The 18,307-nt window shown below is 43.2% G+C and overlaps 1 protein-coding gene and 1 long non-coding RNA gene across 3 annotated transcripts; both read right to left on the bottom strand.

Annotated features, from left to right (window-relative positions):
* Positions 1 to 4,926: 4,926 nt before the first annotated feature.
* On the bottom strand, positions 4,927 to 5,524 carry LOC127335363 (uncharacterized). Its single transcript, XR_007872728.1, has 2 exons — positions 5,361 to 5,524; positions 4,927 to 5,269 (listed from the first exon to the last, which is right to left on the bottom strand). It is a non-coding gene; the product is annotated as an uncharacterized lncRNA (long non-coding RNA).
* A 4,631-nt stretch (positions 5,525 to 10,155) lies between these two features.
* Positions 10,156 to 14,312, bottom strand: LOC127335361 (uncharacterized). 2 transcript variants are annotated; one of them, XM_051362006.2, is made up of 4 exons: positions 13,980 to 14,312; positions 12,978 to 13,243; positions 11,527 to 11,769; positions 10,156 to 10,815 (listed from the first exon to the last, which is right to left on the bottom strand). In XM_051362006.2, the coding sequence occupies exons 2-4, from the start codon at positions 13,212 to 13,214 to the stop codon at positions 10,540 to 10,542; spliced, it is 756 nt and encodes a 251-aa protein (XP_051217966.1). In that variant the 5' UTR covers positions 13,215 to 13,243; positions 13,980 to 14,312; the 3' UTR covers positions 10,156 to 10,539. The 2 variants fall into 2 exon arrangements, with proteins under 2 accessions (XP_051217966.1, XP_051217965.1); XM_051362005.2 differs by having other exon boundaries at positions 12,978 to 13,255; positions 13,980 to 14,311.
* Positions 14,313 to 18,307: the final 3,995 nt, after the last annotated feature.

The raw sequence follows: 18,307 nt of genomic DNA, 5'->3' as shown, positions 1-18,307 counted from the left end.
CTTGGAGACCATGAATCTAGCAAGGCAAGCAGCCGGAATCGGCAAGACATCCTTCCGTAGTTCCAAGAATGTCTAAATCGATAAGGTGAATTCTTCCTGACTCTATTTGTGTATCCTTTTCAACCTCTATATCTTTTTCCCTTTATCTTTTTTATTTCTGATCTCCTCACCGTATTATGTAACTGCCACTCTCTATTTGCATTACTACATGTACTTAAAACCAATGATTGCAGGCAGATTGGAAAAGTAAGGATGCACACGGTAGCACTTATACAAGCTTGATTTTATTGATGTCGACGTGAGGTACACCCTCGAAAATTCAAACAATTTGTTTGCTCAGCCCCTGTTATAAACCACTTGAATTGTTGGAACCAATGTAGCCTCCTTTTTCCAAACAAATATATTATTATTTGAGTATCTCCATTGGTGTAATTAAACTTCACACATGTCAGACTTCTTTTCACTATTATAATGCTACACTTCTATACTTAATCCTAATCTCATTCAGCTATGAATAGATCAACATTTATTTCCTCCATCTTTCTAAGATACAGGAAATTAGACATGGTAATAATCTGGTAAAGGATTAATGATAGATGGTTCTGCCACAACAAGATAACACCAAATACAGGTCGATCTGATTTGTGGATTATATCTGTCCTGATTTGTTTTTCTTTTCATATTTCAGTTAGCAGACTGCGGTCCCGATGGTTGCATTTAATGCTTCAAGATTGTTTTGGATAAAGTGCTGCTGAGTGTAGGTTGGCAGAGAACCCCGAATCAAGACAAAATGTTTTATACACTATTTTCAAATATTGTTTGGATAAGATGTGCTTCAACGCCTGGTTTTTGGAAGCACTGAGGACAATATCTGTCAGTCATGTTTCCTTGAAATGTCAAATGAACTTGATCAATTGAGAGCTATGTTACAGGTTGGTCTGCATAATTTTGTTCAGCTTTGTATATATAGATTGGGTGTTTCTTTTCAACTAATGTGCAATATGTTTGGTGCTTTCAGCTGTGGAAAGTAGGAAAGGTTGTATGGCTCCTTCCACTCAGGTGGTTGGGTCTGGGTAGGCTGCTGTCAATATTTAGTTCATAGTAATGTATAACCTATATAAAAGCTAAACCCATTTGCTGAAAGGAGAAAGATTTGGGCACTGTTCCCTCCACTAATTCCTCCAACCACGCTTAGCCACGTAATTTTTTTACTGTAGACATCCGCTTGGTGCGGTAGATGCATGCTGGTTGGTTTTAGCCCTTCTTTTATTTTTGACTGTATAATCTTTGGTTACCGGCTCTGTTCCGGTCAACAATCCTGATCTTGAATATTTGCTTCCGGTTTCTATGGGATAGTTACCTTTTATACTTCCGGTGACTCTCGGTTTTCCGGTTTCATCTGATCTGGTCAAAGCGGCGGACAAAGCGGTGCCTCAACTCCCGAACTAAAGCAACTATCCATTTTCCCCACGTCTCTCTTTCTCATCTTCACCTCTTCCCTCTTTTTGGCCGACCGATCTACAGCCGCCACCGGCAAAGACCATTGCCAGGCCGCCGTTTGCTTCACCGTCCGCCGGCGCCTCTCCGCCCGGCCGAGCCGCAGCCGACGAAGGCTCTGCGGCATGCCGTTCTTGGCTCCACCGGGCGTTGCCGATCTTCGCTCCACCAGGGGCTTCCGCCTCTCTATCTCCACGTCCGACCGGCCATACGGCAGGCCATCCTTCTATCCATACGAAGCCAGTGCATCTCCGCCTTCGTGCAACTATGGTCAAGTGGCGGTACGGCACACGTGTAAAGCTCGACCCCTTCTGCGTCGCCTTATCCCCTTCCATGTAGTCGTTCGTGCCCGCCCAGGGGCGCGCGTTCAAGGCAGGGTTCCGCTTGCTCTTTCTGTTCTGGGCAAGGTGCTGCAGTTGGTTTTGCGATCTGCTTCGAGGTTGATCAGTAGTTACCGTCGGCTGTTCTTGCTATTTTTGGCCCTTCCTCGATAATTTCGTGAGTATTTCTTAGGTTGTTCTGTGTGGTTTGTGCTTTGTCTGATGTCAAAGCTTGGAGACCATGAATCTAGCAAGGCAAGCAGCCGGAATCGGCAAGACATCCTTCCGTAGTTCCAAGAATGTCTAAATCGATAAGGTGAATTCTTCCTGACTCTATTTGTGTATCCTTTTCAACCTCTATATCTTTTTCCCTTTATCTTTTTTATTTCTGATCTCCTCACCGTATTATGTAACTGCCACTCTCTATTTGCATTACTACATGTACTTAAAACCAATGATTGCAGGCAGATTGGAAAAGTAAGGATGCACACGGTAGCACTTATACAAGCTTGATTTTATTGATGTCGACGCGAGGTACACCCTCGAAAATTCAAACAATTTGTTTGCTCAGCCCCTGTTATAAACCACTTGAATTGTTGGAACCAATGTAGCCTCCTTTTTCCAAACAAATATATTATTATCTGAGTATCTCCATTGGTGTAATTAAACTTCACACATGTCAGACTTCTTTTCACTATTATAATGCTACACTTCTATACTTAATCCTAATCTCATTCAGCTATGAATAGATCAACATTTATTTCCTCCATCTTTCTAAGATACGGGAAATTAGACATGGTAATAATCTGGTAAAGGATTAATGATAGATGGTTCTGCCACAACAAGATAACACCAAATACAGGTCGATCTGATTTGTGGATTATATCTGTCCTGATTTTTTTTTCTTTTCATATTTCAGTTAGCAAACTGCGGTCCCGATGGTTGCATTTAATGCTTCAAGATTGTTTTGGATAAAGTGCTGCTGAGTGTAGGTTGGCAGAGAACCCCGAATCAAGACAAAATGTTTTATACACTATTTTCAAATATTGTTTGGATAAGATGTGCTTCAGCGCCTGGTTTTTGGAAGCACTGAGGACAATATCTGTCAGTCATGTTTCCTTGAAATGTCAAATGAACTTGATCAATTGAGAGCTATGTTACAGGTTGGTCTGCATAATTTTGTTCAGCTTTGTATATATAGATTGGGTGTTTCTTTTCAACTAATGTGCAATATGTTTGGTGCTTTCAGCTGTGGAAAGTAGGAAAGGTTGTATGGCTCCTTCCACTCAGGTGGTTGGGTCTGGGTAGGCTGCTGTCAACATTTAGTTCATAGTAATGAACGATAGCGATGAGTCAGGTTTTGGATGCTCTGTGCTGTTGAGTACTCCGAGGTGACCGTCCTGTCATTGATAACAAGAGAATGTGCTTGCAAATATTTCTGTTTGCTGTTACCGCAAGAGAAGGTTAATACTACATAATTGATTTAGATTTGTTACTTTGCCCTGCAGTCTCGAATGCTCCTGCCAATATTTTTCTCATAGCCAGTTGAAGGAGTTTTCTTGATAACTGTGTTTTTATCTCAGGATATGGTGGCCTACTTCTGGATCAATGACAGCAAGAGTTGCACAGGTAACACAACATCCACACACACACTGAAATGGATATTAGTTAGTCGTCGTTTTCATGTACAAATCAATACTTCCCACTTTACTGGCATATAGAATGATATGTATTTGTTAGAGTGGTGTCTTCCTTAAGCAAAAAATACATGTGAAATGGGGTATTATAATTCTATGTTGTGATATATCGATGTAGAAATGTAGGTTTATTTTTTCCTTTCTAATTTAGTATAGTGCTATAGATGAAGGTTCTCCTATCAAGTCAATATTACTGTAGCCTACCCGCATGCTACCCTCAGGACAATCCCAATAGGAAATTTCCATAATATGTACCTTTTCATTGTCAGTTCAGTATCGTTGCCACTAGGCGTATGACGTAGAAGAAGGTTCAGGTCGGTGACATTCAACGCGTTAGCACAACCTTATAAGAAACAACTTACTGTTTTGAGGATTATTTGTTCTGGTGTTTTTGCACCGGTTTGGTTGGTCTGATGGTCAGCTTATACTAAATACATAATTAGAAGTGCTTTAGTTGTCATTGAAAATAATATTTTTTCGTCTAAATCTAAAAGCTAGAAAATTTTGTCTCACGTTGAATGTAAGTTTTTCCACAGTATCTACTGCTATTAGATGTTTTCAATGCATAGGACTCCGGACTTTTTGCTGGACATTATCTTCTTGTGTGGCCCAAGGTGAAAACGAGGAAGTCTATCTGTGGCTCTTCTGCTTCATTTTTTTCCTACTGATCTATTATTCCTTGGGTGCAGACGTGCAATGTCGTGGATTTAATTTATAGAAATCGCAGGTCGATTGCTTCTGTTTTGCTTGCAGTATCACGTTCTTCTACTGAAAGTGCAGTACCTCATATTTAGTCGCAATCGAATTGATTTTGTTCTACTGTAGGTCACATTCTTTTATTGAAAGTGCAGCAACTATATAAGTCGCAACATGTTGGGACTTAGGAGTAATCAGTGATCAAGTTTCTTATGATCTTATTCTAATGTAGATGACAATTTATGTTCTACCTGCTGCTACAAGGGGATTTTACACATAGGAAGTTTTTGGCCTGCTCATATGATGTAACAGTCCTCCAGTTTTGAATTTTTGCAGCTATATGTGTATGCTTATTGACTGATTTATTCACTGTCCTATTTTATGTTGTATGAGTTGTTCAATGCGGAAGACTATTTCTATTACCGAAGTTTGTTCTATTGGTTTACCCAGCATCAATCTACAGCTCCATGCGATGGTATCTTTTCTCACCGCTGGCCAGTCTCCAATATTCCGCCAAATCCTTGGCACAGCAACATCTTCAAATTGTCTATATTTGCTTCTATTGATTTATTTAGTATCAGTATACAGTTTCCGTGTAGTTATATCATTTCTCACCTCTCAGTTATTGGTCTACCAATGACTCATTGGAGGTGGGCATCAACGAATGGAGATAACTGAATAGGAAACTAACTCAATATCAAAGCAACAGCAGAACAGAATAGAAAAACTTTATCTTCTCTTTTTCCAAAATTCGTTTCCCCTAAAGAGAGGAATGGACAGTATGTTGGCTTAGAAAAAATATTCAGCAAGAAGAAGCTTACCAGGCCGTCCATCCGATTCCATCCTTGGAGCTCCGCTTTGACTGAGCATTGCTCGAGCAGAGTACGGAAGAGACACTCACACCCAGTTGACGCCTTCCTTTCCACACCATTTTGCTAGGGCAGCCGGGCAGGAGATGGTGTGGCCGTGGCGAGGCCCAGCATGGCCAGCACCGCATCTCCAGCAGAACGATCCCGATCTCCACCCTTCTTGCAGCCCCGATTATTTCTCCTCCACCGCCTTCGATACAACGAACAAGTTATCGCCAAGCGCCCCCACCATAGATCCAGTGCCCAGCGAAGGAAGAAAAAAAAGGGATGGCGCTAGGTACCAAACCGCATGCCGTTGCAGCTTATGTGCCCGGTCTTTCTCTTGCTCCGCTCCGACCACAGCTTCTCTCTTCAGCTCGGGCGCGGCCGCAGCTACTCTGCTGCCCTGGGTCGCTTGCCTGACTCTGCTTTGTCCTATTGCTTCTTTTTGTTGCTTCTGCCTCTAGAAGGTTCAGAAGGAAAAGAAATGGTAGACGGCATTGTCAGAAAAAAGGTGTGGACCAAATTCACTAACGTAGCCTATCTGTGCAAGTGCAACCCACCAGTATTTCTAGCAAACCGATCTATACTACTATTAGCTTACTGATAAAAAAATAAATGGGACAAAGTTACGAGAGCATCCCGTTTAAAAATACTCTTTCACATCGGGTTTAATCGCTTTGATAGGATTATATCTGTCCTGCTTGGCCTCCCCATGCCTTCCACACGAGCCAAGAACAAGAACGTGGTCAGGACAATGCTCGCCCTCACCACGCAGAAGAAGGAGGCGATTATCAGCTACTTCAGGATGCCATCAACTATGTATCTTAGAAGTAATCTAGATTATAACAAGTAATCACTCTATTCAACCGCACTCGCCACGGTACCCGGTAGGAATATTTACCGTCGTCGGTAGCCAGAACCAATGTAAAATAGGACGAGCACTTTAGCTTCATCCACTAACTCTGTATGCCAACTAATGCGAGCATGGCTTTACCTTCATCCACTATGTAACTTTTATGCCAACTAATGCGAGCATAGCTAACTAATGTATATCGCTACTTCTATATATGTTCTTTCCTCTCTACTTCAACACTAACATAGATTTCTTCTCTCTCTAAAAATATAGTAGTCTATAAAAATGCCAAACCATCGACGTTCCAGTCCATATCAAAACTACTATATCGACCATAGCTAATCAAGTAACACCCTTACAATGCACCATTTTCTAAATAATTAAATATCCACTCATAGGCAACTAAAACTGAATATACGTACACGACTTGACCTAAAACTATATTCAGAATGAGTTCAACCCTGCCACGTAGACATGGCAATCGTCAATATTACCTCACGGGCGCGGCGTGCCGCCGCGCTAAAACTTCCTAGTATTACATAACAGGAGGATAAGAATCTTGGTCTATGGCCCGGCATACTTCTGGAGGCAAGTCCACAAACCACACAGCCGATCTGTATTTAATCCTACCTATCTTAACTAGCTCGTGGCTGACCATATTGGCCTCACTGCTCACTTTGGCTATCTTAATATTCCTCTTCTTAAGTAACTCTCGTATGAGAAAAATTCTAAAAGTTTAAATGAAAGTATTAGGTGTTGATTCCTTAATTAACTCAATGGCCTCGACGCAGTCAGTCTCCACCATGAACGGCCGCGTCGTCCATAGGAGGGCCAGTTGCACTCCCTCCTCGATTGCCATAAGCTCCGCCTCTGTTGCATCTCTGCATGGTATAGCCTCGCGGCAAGCAGCAACAATGACAGCTCCCTGATGATCTCTTAGCACCATTCCAAAGTAACAATGATAGCAACAATGCCATCAAGACCTTCTCAATTCTAAGTAACAAGAATATGGATCTTATAGGTACAAATGCGGAGCGGACACGTAACTCGAATAGGTACAAATGCTTAGCAAAGTCTAGCAATGGAGAATAAATCATCTAGCAATACAAAAACAAAAAAGAAACCCAACGTTATCTGAACTAGATATGTCTTTTTACAATATATTTTCCACAACCCTGCCAAAAATCCTATGAAACAAAAGTACAATAATAAACAATCTTCAAGAGTTGATCATTTCTCGTATGTGCAATTGACCAATCCAATGAAAGGCCCAACTTGGAATTTTCATCTCTATGTTTCGGCGTTGACTTATCGTTGTTGGATCCATGTGCAATGCCCGCCAACACGTCGTTGAAGACATCAGAAGAAGTTTGAAAATCTCAGTACCCCACTTCTAATCACCACCGCACCTTCTTCAATCCATGTCAATTGGATATGAAGGGATGTTGGACATAAGTTTACGACCAGATTTGGCCGTCATTGCATGTTGCCTCCATCTTGTGGCTTCTCGACAACATCTTACTCTAGACCAACCCTCCGACATCCTCCACTAGGAGCCAATCAGTCGAATACGACCCCAAAGTTAAGGCATTGTTGTGTAGGCACCGCCAAGACCGACACGTGCCAGCATTAGCCATGCCTACCCGACCGCGGTGAGGCCTCGGCACCGCCATACGACCACGGGCCCTGCGACTGGATGTCCATGCAAATGGTGTGTCCCCGCCCCCATGGAACCCCTATCATCGCATTGCCACGACCACAACATAGAGGCCTTGGATCGGACCGTGTGTGCTCCTCACAGTTAAAGGAGGCAAGAAGCCGACACCGTCATCCACCACCAGCTTCCTTCAACGGGAGCATGTAGGCCAGATGAGATGAGAAGACGTTGACAATAACTAGGGTTTTTACCGGGCTGCCTCAAAGGAGCGTCCGCTAGGCCGTTTTTTACGTTTGTTCTTGCACATGTGCAGCAGATTCAAAATGTTACACAATCAAGACACCAAGGGTGAAAGGGATTAAAGCCACACCGTTCACACGACGAAGTCGTTTACGAGTCAAAAATTTAGGGCTCCTTTAATTTGCAGGATTTTCATAACACGGGAATTGAAAAATCACACGATTGGAATGACACATCCTTTTCGATTTTATAGATTAGGAAACCATAGGATTTTTGGATCTGGAAACATTTGATTGCACAACAAAACCAAATAAACCGTAAAAGGAGGTTGAGTGATGGGAAAATTTTCTCTCCATGCAAATGTATCCTTTGTTTCATGGGATTGCAATCCTATAAATCAGACGAACTTTGTAAAAAAAAATCCTATGACCCAGATCCTATAGAAATTTACAAAATTGTTTTGAACGAAGGAGTCCTTAGTGTGAGAGAACGTGGTCGGCCACTCTCCCGATTTCGTCCCTCGATAATCTCGCAGGCTTGCAGAGTTGCAGCTGCCGCCTTCTTCGACCACCTCTCTGACAACATGGCGACTGCGCGCTACCATCTTTTGACGGGAAACATCCCACGCCTGATCTCTCAACTCGCACGGCTGTTGCGGTTCAGCGCACGTGGCCGAACAGCACCCCAACCGCGACATTGCAGTGCTTTGCTTTCTGACGACAGCTTTATGGTAGCTTCTCCGTCATCTACAGATACTGCAGATGATGGTGTTCTTCATCTGTAGGCTGTAGCGCTCGTCTACAGCAGAGAATTCTGAGGAGTCGGCGGCCGCTGTCGTGCCCGTCTCAGTCCGCGGCCTGACCCGCCGTGCCGCCTCTCCACCGCGGCGGCGACGGCGACGGGAATAATTCGCCATGCATAAGTCCAGACGGACGGGGTCCACGCGCTTCCACCGCCGATCGAACTTTTCTACGTGCAGTTCCAGAAAAAATTCTTACGCTAGTGACAACGAAACAATGGGTTTTTATCTGTTCCGTCGCTTCACTATTTCTCGGGTTCTGAATCTTCTGATCATGTCATCTCCTGGTTTTGGGCTCTTTTCATCCCTCTTTCAGGCATTCTTTCATTGACTGGGTTTTACGCGTGTGTATCATCGATTACGTAACTTCGAATGCGTTTATATGAATCAAATATGATAGCCCGAGCACGAGCCAGTCCGAGCCTGCGGTCTTACCTGAAACGGTCCTCTGGACTGAGCAAGTGCCTCCAGAACCTTTGATAAACTAATTCAAGATCATCAGCTACCTGAAATTAAGGAATGCTATAGAAGATAGTACTAATCAAGTTCAAGTAGCTAAGCCATTATATGAACAGGGGGCGTGACGGGTTGACGGTGCACTAGTGAACTGTCTCTTCCGTGTTATCAGCAAATTAAGCCTCAATTATTTTTGGCCGTGCTGTGCCTCAACTCTCTGCAAAGCGTTTCTCAGAAACACAAAGCATCTGGGCTGGGCATGGAAGGGAGGTCGACGACCTACCTACACTCGTGTCGGCTTGGGCACTGTCGGAGACTGAGCAGAATCTTGCTAGGCACTGCAGTTCAGGAAACTACATTCGTGCCAGCAGTGGCTAATCATGTCCACCTTGAGTCGCAAAGCCTACTGCTACGTGCCTCCGCTACACAAATGGGGCGATTTGTTTGACTAGTCTGGGGCTCCATCAGCTAACTGCGTCTGGTCGTCGTCCTGGCTTTCGGCCGCATCATTGCTCCGCAAATTGCGGTCTTAAGGGCACTAGTCTGCTGTTTACCAGCAGTTTGATTGACACAAGCCAAAGGTGCATTTTGCTCCTTCCTGTTGACAAATTTATTATTCAGAAACGTAAACCACTGGGTTAGTCATGTGTTCTCCCAATCAGAGCACCATCCAGACACGCCTAAATGGCTCATCAGGAAAATGTATTGACAGATATGCTTACAGGTACTCCCTCCGTTTCATATTACCACAAAAATTATGGAACGGAGGGAGTACTATATGGGGTAGTTAATATGAATTATTCAGGAAAATGTATTGACAGATATGCTTACAGATACTCCCTCCATTTCATATTACCGTCTGCAAAATGATGAATGGAGATAAGCAACACTCTGATATATATTGCCCGTGCAAAAAAAAAAAAAAAAACACTCTGATATATAGATATATAGACAACAAATGGATGAACCAGCTGGGAAAAGGTTATCTTTCAGGTCTAACCAAGCTGGTAGAAGAATCAAACTTACAACGAGTCCATGACCAAGGGGAGAGCAACCATCACTAACAAAGGAAATTGGATACTAGCAAGCTTCAAAAAAAATTGGATACTAGCTCGCAGTGCTTAATTTGAAAACAAAATATACATGATTTACTACTACTTGGACCTTGGTAGTTTTGATCCATCAGATTCAGCATTCAAGTTGCCACCTACAAACCACTGACGACCAGGCGATCATAGCAGCCGTGTTACATGACATACAAAACTGACCACAACAACTCCTCTCTCTCCTATTCTGTAGTCAATACAAACCATAGACAGCACATGAATTTCACTACACTAAGCGAGAATCACCATCCAGCAGAAACAACAGCTGACCGCCTAGTTGCGTCGATGTACTTAGCAGTGGCCTATACGTGATCAAAACGAGAAGTTTCTGTGATGAAAATCCGAACACAAACAGGGCACGCCAGGCTCAAGATTCCTGTGCTTGTGGACGCATGTTGCTTTTGAAAAGGTTCCCAAGATTATGAACCAGCTTCTGGGGCTGCTGCCACCACACAGGTTCAGAACCAACTGGGCTTCCATACACATCATCTTGTGTGCTATCCTTCTTCGTGATGCCATCTGAGAATTCACGCCAGTTAAGCATGGCACGCTTCAGCCGGGATGTTCTCTTACCAGTAGCAAGATATTTGGTGTAGTCTCTAGCAAGGCGGTACAACTCCTCTCCCCTGATTATATGGACATACTGCATAACAAAGCAACCATGAGTTAGAAAGCATATGTGGGGGGTCCTTAACGTTCACAGCCAGCAAGAATATGAACATGCTCATGTTATGTGTGTTATGGACGTATGGTGAAAAAGGATCTGTGCTAGTCTTGCCTTTGGGTATTTAGAACAGCTTTAGTAATTAAGATGACCACAAGACAATATAGCACATATTTGCTAATGGTACACAAATCAATAAACATCCCCAGTAAGCTTCTATACTATGAAGAGTACTTCAGTTTTTTTGTAACGTATAAGTTAGTCCACATGGATTAGTACTTATAGTTATAGGAAATAAAGAAACAGCTGTCATTTTTTCACTAACGGGTTAATAATGAGATCTTTGACAAAGCAGAAACTGCACCAATCATTTTGTCACTAAAGGAGAATGGAAATCTCACTATCCTGCACTTCTATTATGCACCTCATCCCTTCTGAGCAAGCTAAGTGCATAAGCAGAAACGGGTGTTCAAAATAATAAATATCATGTTATCTTCATGTATTTGTACAATCACCCATGGCTACAATTAAACAGCAAAAAAGTTTGCACATGAAATAGCCAAAGTGCTCACTTAACATGGTAAATAGTCACTGTAAGAAATTGAAAAGTCTGCACAGAACAATCGTTATAAATATGAAGTATTTCCGAATGAAGGACAATGACAAGGAAGACTGAAGCAATGCAATTACCGTGAGTACAAAAGCGACGGTTGCTAATAAAACTTGGACCATTTCATACAGTGAATCCGTAAAAGATTCATCATCTGGCCCATCAGAACCACCACCGCTGCCTCCATAACGGTTCTTATTTCCACCATTTCCACCAGATCCTTGTCCGGTAATCTTAGACAGTTGCTCCATCAACAAACCTTGTATGGACCATTGCTTTTTTGCTCCATCCATTGCTTTGTTCAAAGATTCCATAGAGAATTGCTGAAAATAAAGCTAAAATAAGTCAACAGATGGTTCCATAGAGCAATTGTGCTTAACAGCCTTAAAGTACTATGTGCTTGTTGTGTATCATATCAGTTGTCTGATCCATAAATTCTAACCAAAACAGGATTAAGAGCAACTCTAACAGAGCCCGTAAACCACGCCGGAACCGTATTTTTCCGGCCGATTTACTGGTTCGGGTCGAAAGTGGTGCAGAACAGAGACTGAACTCGCCGTCCGGCCCGAAAAACTTTTTCAGGGGCCCGAAATTTTTTAGACTCGACCCCTACTAATACAGACCAAAGGGTGGTTTACAGGCCCAAAACTGAACGGATTTGTCACCACTCCTCGAGCGCCGCCGTCCGTACAACCACCTCCAGCCGCCGATTTCTAGCTGCTTTGCTAAAATTATGCATCGCCGATCAAACATTCTGTCAGCCCACTCTAATTGCAACCATGTCTATATCAATTTTCGACGAATCTTGCTAGCTAGGTGGTGTCCTTGAGGAGATCGACGGAGCGATTCGCTGGAACGGTGCGTGGCCCCGAATTTCCGACGAATCCCGACGAATCAGTTCGCTGGACAAGGCCAAGCTAGCTCGCTGGAGGAATCTGGCTTTGCTGCTTGCGCGAGGCTGAGCTGCGTGGACATGGCCGAGCTAGCTCGCTGGACGAATCTGGCTTTGTTGCTTGCACGTGCCTGCTAAATGCGTTGCTGCGTAGGCGCTAGATGCTTTGCTGCTTAAGGCGCATGTACTAGCTGCTTGCCGTACCTGCTTATTAGATGCTTTGCTGCTTAGCCGCCGGCGGCGCGGGAAGATCTAGGCAGCGCGCAGACAGTTCTTGTGAAGAAGATGAGTACTTTTCGAATATTCCTTTTTCAGTTTTAATTTACAGGGTCTGTTCTGCGCCAGCCATTTTGCGACCCGTAAACTCGTTTTCGGAAGACTGAACTCGAGTTTTTCGGTTTGCATTTTTACGGGCTCTGTTAGAGATGCTCTAAGAGTTAGTACACAACACTTTACACGGTATCCCTATTTCCTGTAGATGATTTCCCGAAAAACATCAATAACAGACTTCCACAGTACCAAACAAAATCAAACTTCACAAATTTGCTAAGATGTAACGAAACTGCAAGTTTTCAGTGCAATTCACCCACAAAACCGAAAGAAATGATTAAATACAAGAAAGCTGCAAAGGCTACTTACATCATTGGCAGAACCAAGATTTTCCTTCCCACTTGAGGCATATACAGGACCAAGCCTTTTATGGCAAGCAGCAACAAGAAACCTTGGATATACTTTCTCTTGCAGCTTGCAAGATCTAGAAGAACGTTGACATGCAGAATGTAGAGGAAGTAATTTGCACGTTCTCCCAAGACCTAATGGGCTGTCCAAAGTGAGCCCACCATGAGGCTTGTATACTGTAGCTTGGCAGTAGCTCATATTTCCTTCTTCTTGAATTCCGGAAGTAACTACAACCAAATCTGTAGGTTCAATATGAATGAGTATATACCAAACTAGAAAGAATAATGCCATATATATGGAACAGAATCAAGTGTCAACTGAACTGATCAAGGCTAAAAAAAATCTCCATTTTGCACAACGTTGTAGCCAGTGTTCAAGATGTTTTTAACAGAGGTGACAGTCATGCTTTAAAACTATTAGGAAATGCAATCCTCTAATGCTACAAACTAAATTACAAGCGTGATGTTCTCAATAATGTATTCCCAATCAATGAACTAAGAGTGTGCGAGGATTTGAGGAAAACAGCAGTTGCGATTATTAGATAGAGCAATGCTCTCTGATCTTCAGAGATGATTATGAAGTCCACCTAAAATGTACTTTCGAGGGATTTTAACCTGCCACAAAACTACCTAAATGCTAAATAAAGAAAATACAACAGATAATCGTCAGGAGACCACATTCGAAACACTAAGGCAGGCTGAAATACAGCATTTGTTTCCCATACATTCCCGATACTTTTTAACATGAATCCTATGATTATTTGAGTGTACCAAAAAAGCAGAAAAATCATGTCACGGGCAAAGCAGAATCACCAAATTTCGTACAGCTCATAGGCTAGTATCCAGGCATGGATCTAGATAGTGTTCCCTGTGTACACCAGCACAACCAGAAATTGTGAAGGTCACTAGGTCAGCGGGATTTAACTACTAAATCGCTGGAGGAAAACCGCCTCATAAGTCATACCTCAAAACCCAATAGCCAAAAGACTGCGGACGGGGCGGAGACAGCAGGAACGCGATGTCCCGGCGAGGAAGACCGGGAACGGAGATTTCGGCGTCGGCGGTGGCGCTAAGGTACGGCACGGCGGCAGCTGTGGGGCATCGTGCTAGACCATAGTAGGGATTTAGAGCCGCGTTGGTAGGTGAAGACTCGGGAGGAAGGGAGAGGAAAGAAAGGTGCGGGAAGAGGAGTAGGGTTTGGCTCCGCCGCGCTGCAACGAGCTCCCGGCCGGCGGAGAGCGGGGACGGCGGAGGGGAGGCGGAGTGGGGAGAGAAGGATTGGATTGCGTCGTCTTCTCAGGCAATCAGGCTCTACAAGAGGGAGTGGGCCGTGGGGGCCCATTTCGTACCAGGTTGGGCTGGTTAGTGCTGGGCCTATTTCACGCCAAAAGGCCCAACACATCCTAGGTTGGGCTAGTTTGTTCTGACTAGTGAGTAGTTTTTTTTTTAACTCAAGGTGCTTTGTGAGTTCATTGTCTCGTGTGGCTGATTTCCAATGTCTACACTGCATTGTAAGAACGGCCGTTATGCGGCACACATTTCCTCCTGTGCTTTATACCAACAACCCCCAATAAGCCTATCTGTAAGGGTATGTACAGTGCGGGACGCTTAGCTGGGCGCTTGTGCGGAAAACGATCAGCCAATTAATCCTGGCGTCCATGCAACGGCAACAAGGTGCAACGCGCATCTGATTGTAGGCGCTTGATTATCTACTTGACTCGGTCAGCAGCAAGGCAAAAACTAGCTAAGCGTCCGGTGCAAAATGTTGCGTCGACCCCAGTAAATTAGCGCTCATTGCCTGGGATTGCATGACACAACTTCCCATCGAGTGGGAACAAAATCCCGGCGCCCATACTTAGCACCTTCCATTGTAGATGCCCTAAGTGGCTATGAACCAAAGGTGGCCTTTTCTGCCCAGTCAATGAGCAAATCTGAGTCAGGTTGACAGGATCACAGGACATACAAGATTTTTTTTTGGTTGTTAAAACTCCTATGCAAATAAAAATGTGTTTTGTAGCTGACTTTTAAGATCGTGCTGACCATGGACAACTACGGTGAAATTGGGTTGTTGTGGAATATCAAATGTGTGCTTTGCTATAAAGTTAAGACGACCACTTTGCTACGGCAAAGGATAAGTTGGGGTTGTTGAATGTATTGTTGACGTTAGGGAATTACCAGGGTGGTTCTCTCATACTATCTGTAGTTAGATGACCATATTTTAAGTAAAGAATAGGCACCGGAAGGCAGTAGGTGTGACTGCTCTGCTCTGATCTAGTCCATTTGGGAAACCAAAATTGTGGTGTGTTTTCATCGTCCCTTTTCTCATGTTTTAGTGCATGCGTGTGGTGTTTTAAATTTCACATTGGCGATCTTGTTTGGTTGGTATGGAGAACCAAAGTTGACCATAGCTCAACGGTTGTATTGAAACTGACCGACAAGAGCTATGGAATTTCCATTTCCGATGAAAGTAACGTCACAAAGATGCTTTATCTTGGTTATGCTTATGTGGATTGAGTTGTCGTCTCAAATGGTGCGTGTTAGCTAGGGCCATTTTTTTCTCATTGTTTAGTATAATCTGCATAAGAGGCCACGAAAGACGGAAATTCACAATGGAGCCGAGAGCACATGCTCCTCCCGCCTAAAAGAAATCCATCCAAATGTCAAAAAAAATGTGAACAATTTAACACGTGTACATGTCGTATTATATGTTCTCTGATAATTCTTTCTAATGACACTTCTTGTGATATATAAGAAAACTGGTGCTCAAAAAATCGCTTGTTACAACACTATTTTGTAGGCACAAATTATTTATTTCCTTCATCTTTACTATTAATCTTTACTATTAAATGGGAGTTTGTCGTTTGACACTCAACGCGTTTGATGGTCGTCATTCGGAGCATCATGTCCGTCCAATATACTCAATGTCTATCCTACCGTCCGTGCAACAAAAGAATCCAGACATGATCCGGTCTTTCCAATTAACAATCAAGACGTGATTCACTCCTTATCCATTAAGGAAGGTTATTTCCGAAAAAAGGAAACTATCAAAATGGAAAGGAAGGTTATATCCCAAAAATCAGGACGTGATGTATGTCTACCTCTTTGCATCACCCCGTGAAAGTTTTCGTTTCCTGTACATGCCTGGTGCTCCCACATCTCTCTCTCTTTCTCTCTCTCTCTTTCTCTCTCTCTCTCTCTCATCACAGGTGAATGGAGAAATGCGTCGGCAGTTCGGACCGGTGCCTCTCGGCTGTCGCTGCATGCTCATCCCAAACCCCCCAGTGGCCTTGAGACGTTCACGTACTGGCGTGGCATATGAGGTCGCGTACACGCGCGCAGGCAATGTTATAACCGATCGCTTGGGTTCGGAGGATCTCGTGGTGGCTGTCCCGATCGAGGCAGCGGTACCCGTCTGAGATGTACGGAGTCGTGGAGCCAGAGGCGGGCGGGGCACGGTCGTCGGGGCTCTTGTGATGATAGGGCATGCGGTGGTGAGGGGACAGGGTCCGGCCGCCGGGAGCATCCTGGCATAGGACGGCGAGGGATTTCTAGGTGTGGCTCCTGATCATGCGATGCGATCGGGTGTCAGCGCCGCCAATAGTAACTCAGGAAGAGATGTGTCACCAGCGTGCGTTGACGTACAGCTGTTCCGAGCTTGGTGGTTTGGAGAGGACGATCGGTGGCTGCCTCCACCCCAACGCCTTGACCAGCATGGACATCGGTACCTGACGCTGTTTTTTTTTTTTTTTTGAGATGGTACCCTGACGCTGCTACTTGATGGTCAAGGTAGACTTGCTTTTTCATCAATCTTACTACCTATATTACTTCCCTTATTGCATTGTTGGGTTCATGGTGGCAATTTACTCATTCGTCGATCGATTCCAGTTCTTTACTTGTCTATATCCAAATAGTGCAGTGGTATAGCAATGTATTGGTTCCAATTCTTGAACGGTATTCTGTTTGGCTAATTTTTTTGCACTTTTTGTATGCGAATGTAAAGAAGCTAAGGTATCGATGAGTTTTTACTTTTTACTACGGACATGAATTGAGAAGTGGTATGGAAAAAGAGTTGTATCAACTTGTAATTCTTTCAGGCTCGCTTCTAGGACATGTAAATTGTGCAACTAGAAGCTGAAAATAATCTGTTTTGTTATAGATTGTATCAATATACCGTTATTTTTCCTACATCTGCATTTCTCACAATTGCAATTTTACATGCTACTTGGCCATTTCCAATTCCTTTTCGAACTCATGCAATTGTGAACCTTCTATTTTACATATCAAGGTATTACATAGGGTTCTTATATATTTTAAGGTGGTTGGTTATAGATTGACTCGCTGAGTTAAAATTCTTAGCAAAAAGTTGTGGGATGTTCCCCATTCAAAGACTTAACGAACACAATGACTGATGGAGCTACAAATGCCGTGAGTAATGATCATCTCAGAAATGAACCACCAAGTTGTCGAGGTAGGTATGCTTGGATGTTTGATGAGGAAAATAGTACTGGCTAGAGAAGCAGCATAAGAGCGAGAAAAAAAATACTGCAAGTGTCTCCGATAGTTTTGATAGCAAATATTTTCAATGGTACTTATTTGTTGGTTTTAGCATATGAGCAAAAAAAGAATATCTTCTAACTATTTCACTCATGCGTATTGGTTTCAGCTGGACAAAGCTATGCGAATGTAGATCAACACATTGCATATCTGACAAGAAACAATAGAGGGATTGGAAACAATACTCATCGATGTCCGAGGAACCGAGGGATATTGTGGTGCGGTGCGGCGGAATAGTGAGAACAAGAAAGGAAGATTCATGTGCAGTTTCAGGGCGGCGACCATTTTGGAGCAATGAGTTTCTATTATGAGGATCCCGCGTTGACGGTTAAGATAGTTATGCCTCAAGTTGGTCAAGAGTTGAGTGGGTTGTTTACAATTCAGGTGGATGAAGATGCTATAAATATTTTGTGACTATTTGACCAATATTTGTGCCGTGTTCGACTTCTGTGAACTATACATTGTGACTCTTTGAGCAATATTTGTTGATCGTCTATTTATCGATTGTTCTATATAAACCCACGAGTACTTAGCTAGCAAATTATTAAACTTTAAATAACTAAAATTAACTCTTTGCTACGGGAAGTCAACTTCAGAAATAATGCCCTTCTTATTAGCACTCTGATGGTTTACCTTGTATTCTTTTTTAGATATGTAATTAAATAACCTCTTATGATATTTTTAAGACTATATTCTATAGGATTGAACATGGTACATCCTCCGCCAAACAAAGTACCA

Source organism: Lolium perenne, chromosome 2 (genome assembly GCF_019359855.2).
Source record: "Lolium perenne isolate Kyuss_39 chromosome 2, Kyuss_2.0, whole genome shotgun sequence".
In the NCBI taxonomy this organism is placed as follows: Eukaryota; Viridiplantae; Streptophyta; class Magnoliopsida; order Poales; family Poaceae; genus Lolium; species Lolium perenne.
Note: the sequence above shows the minus strand (reverse complement) of the source record. Positions and strands in the feature narration are given on the sequence as shown.

What these genes read in the sequence shown, in the direction of transcription:
- LOC127335361 (XM_051362006.2), bottom strand. Translation starts at nt 13,214, where the DNA reads ATGAGCTACTGCCAAGCTACAGTATACAAGCCTCATGGTGGGCTCACT. An exon ending in ATCTTGGTTCTGCCAATGAT is followed by an intron (nt 11,770 to 12,977) that starts GTAAGTAGCCTT and finishes CTTTATTTTCAG; the next exon opens with CAATTCTCTATGGAATCTTT. An exon ending in CCGTCGCTTTTGTACTCACG is followed by an intron (nt 10,816 to 11,526) that starts GTAATTGCATTG and finishes TTTGTTATGCAG; the next exon opens with TATGTCCATATAATCAGGGG.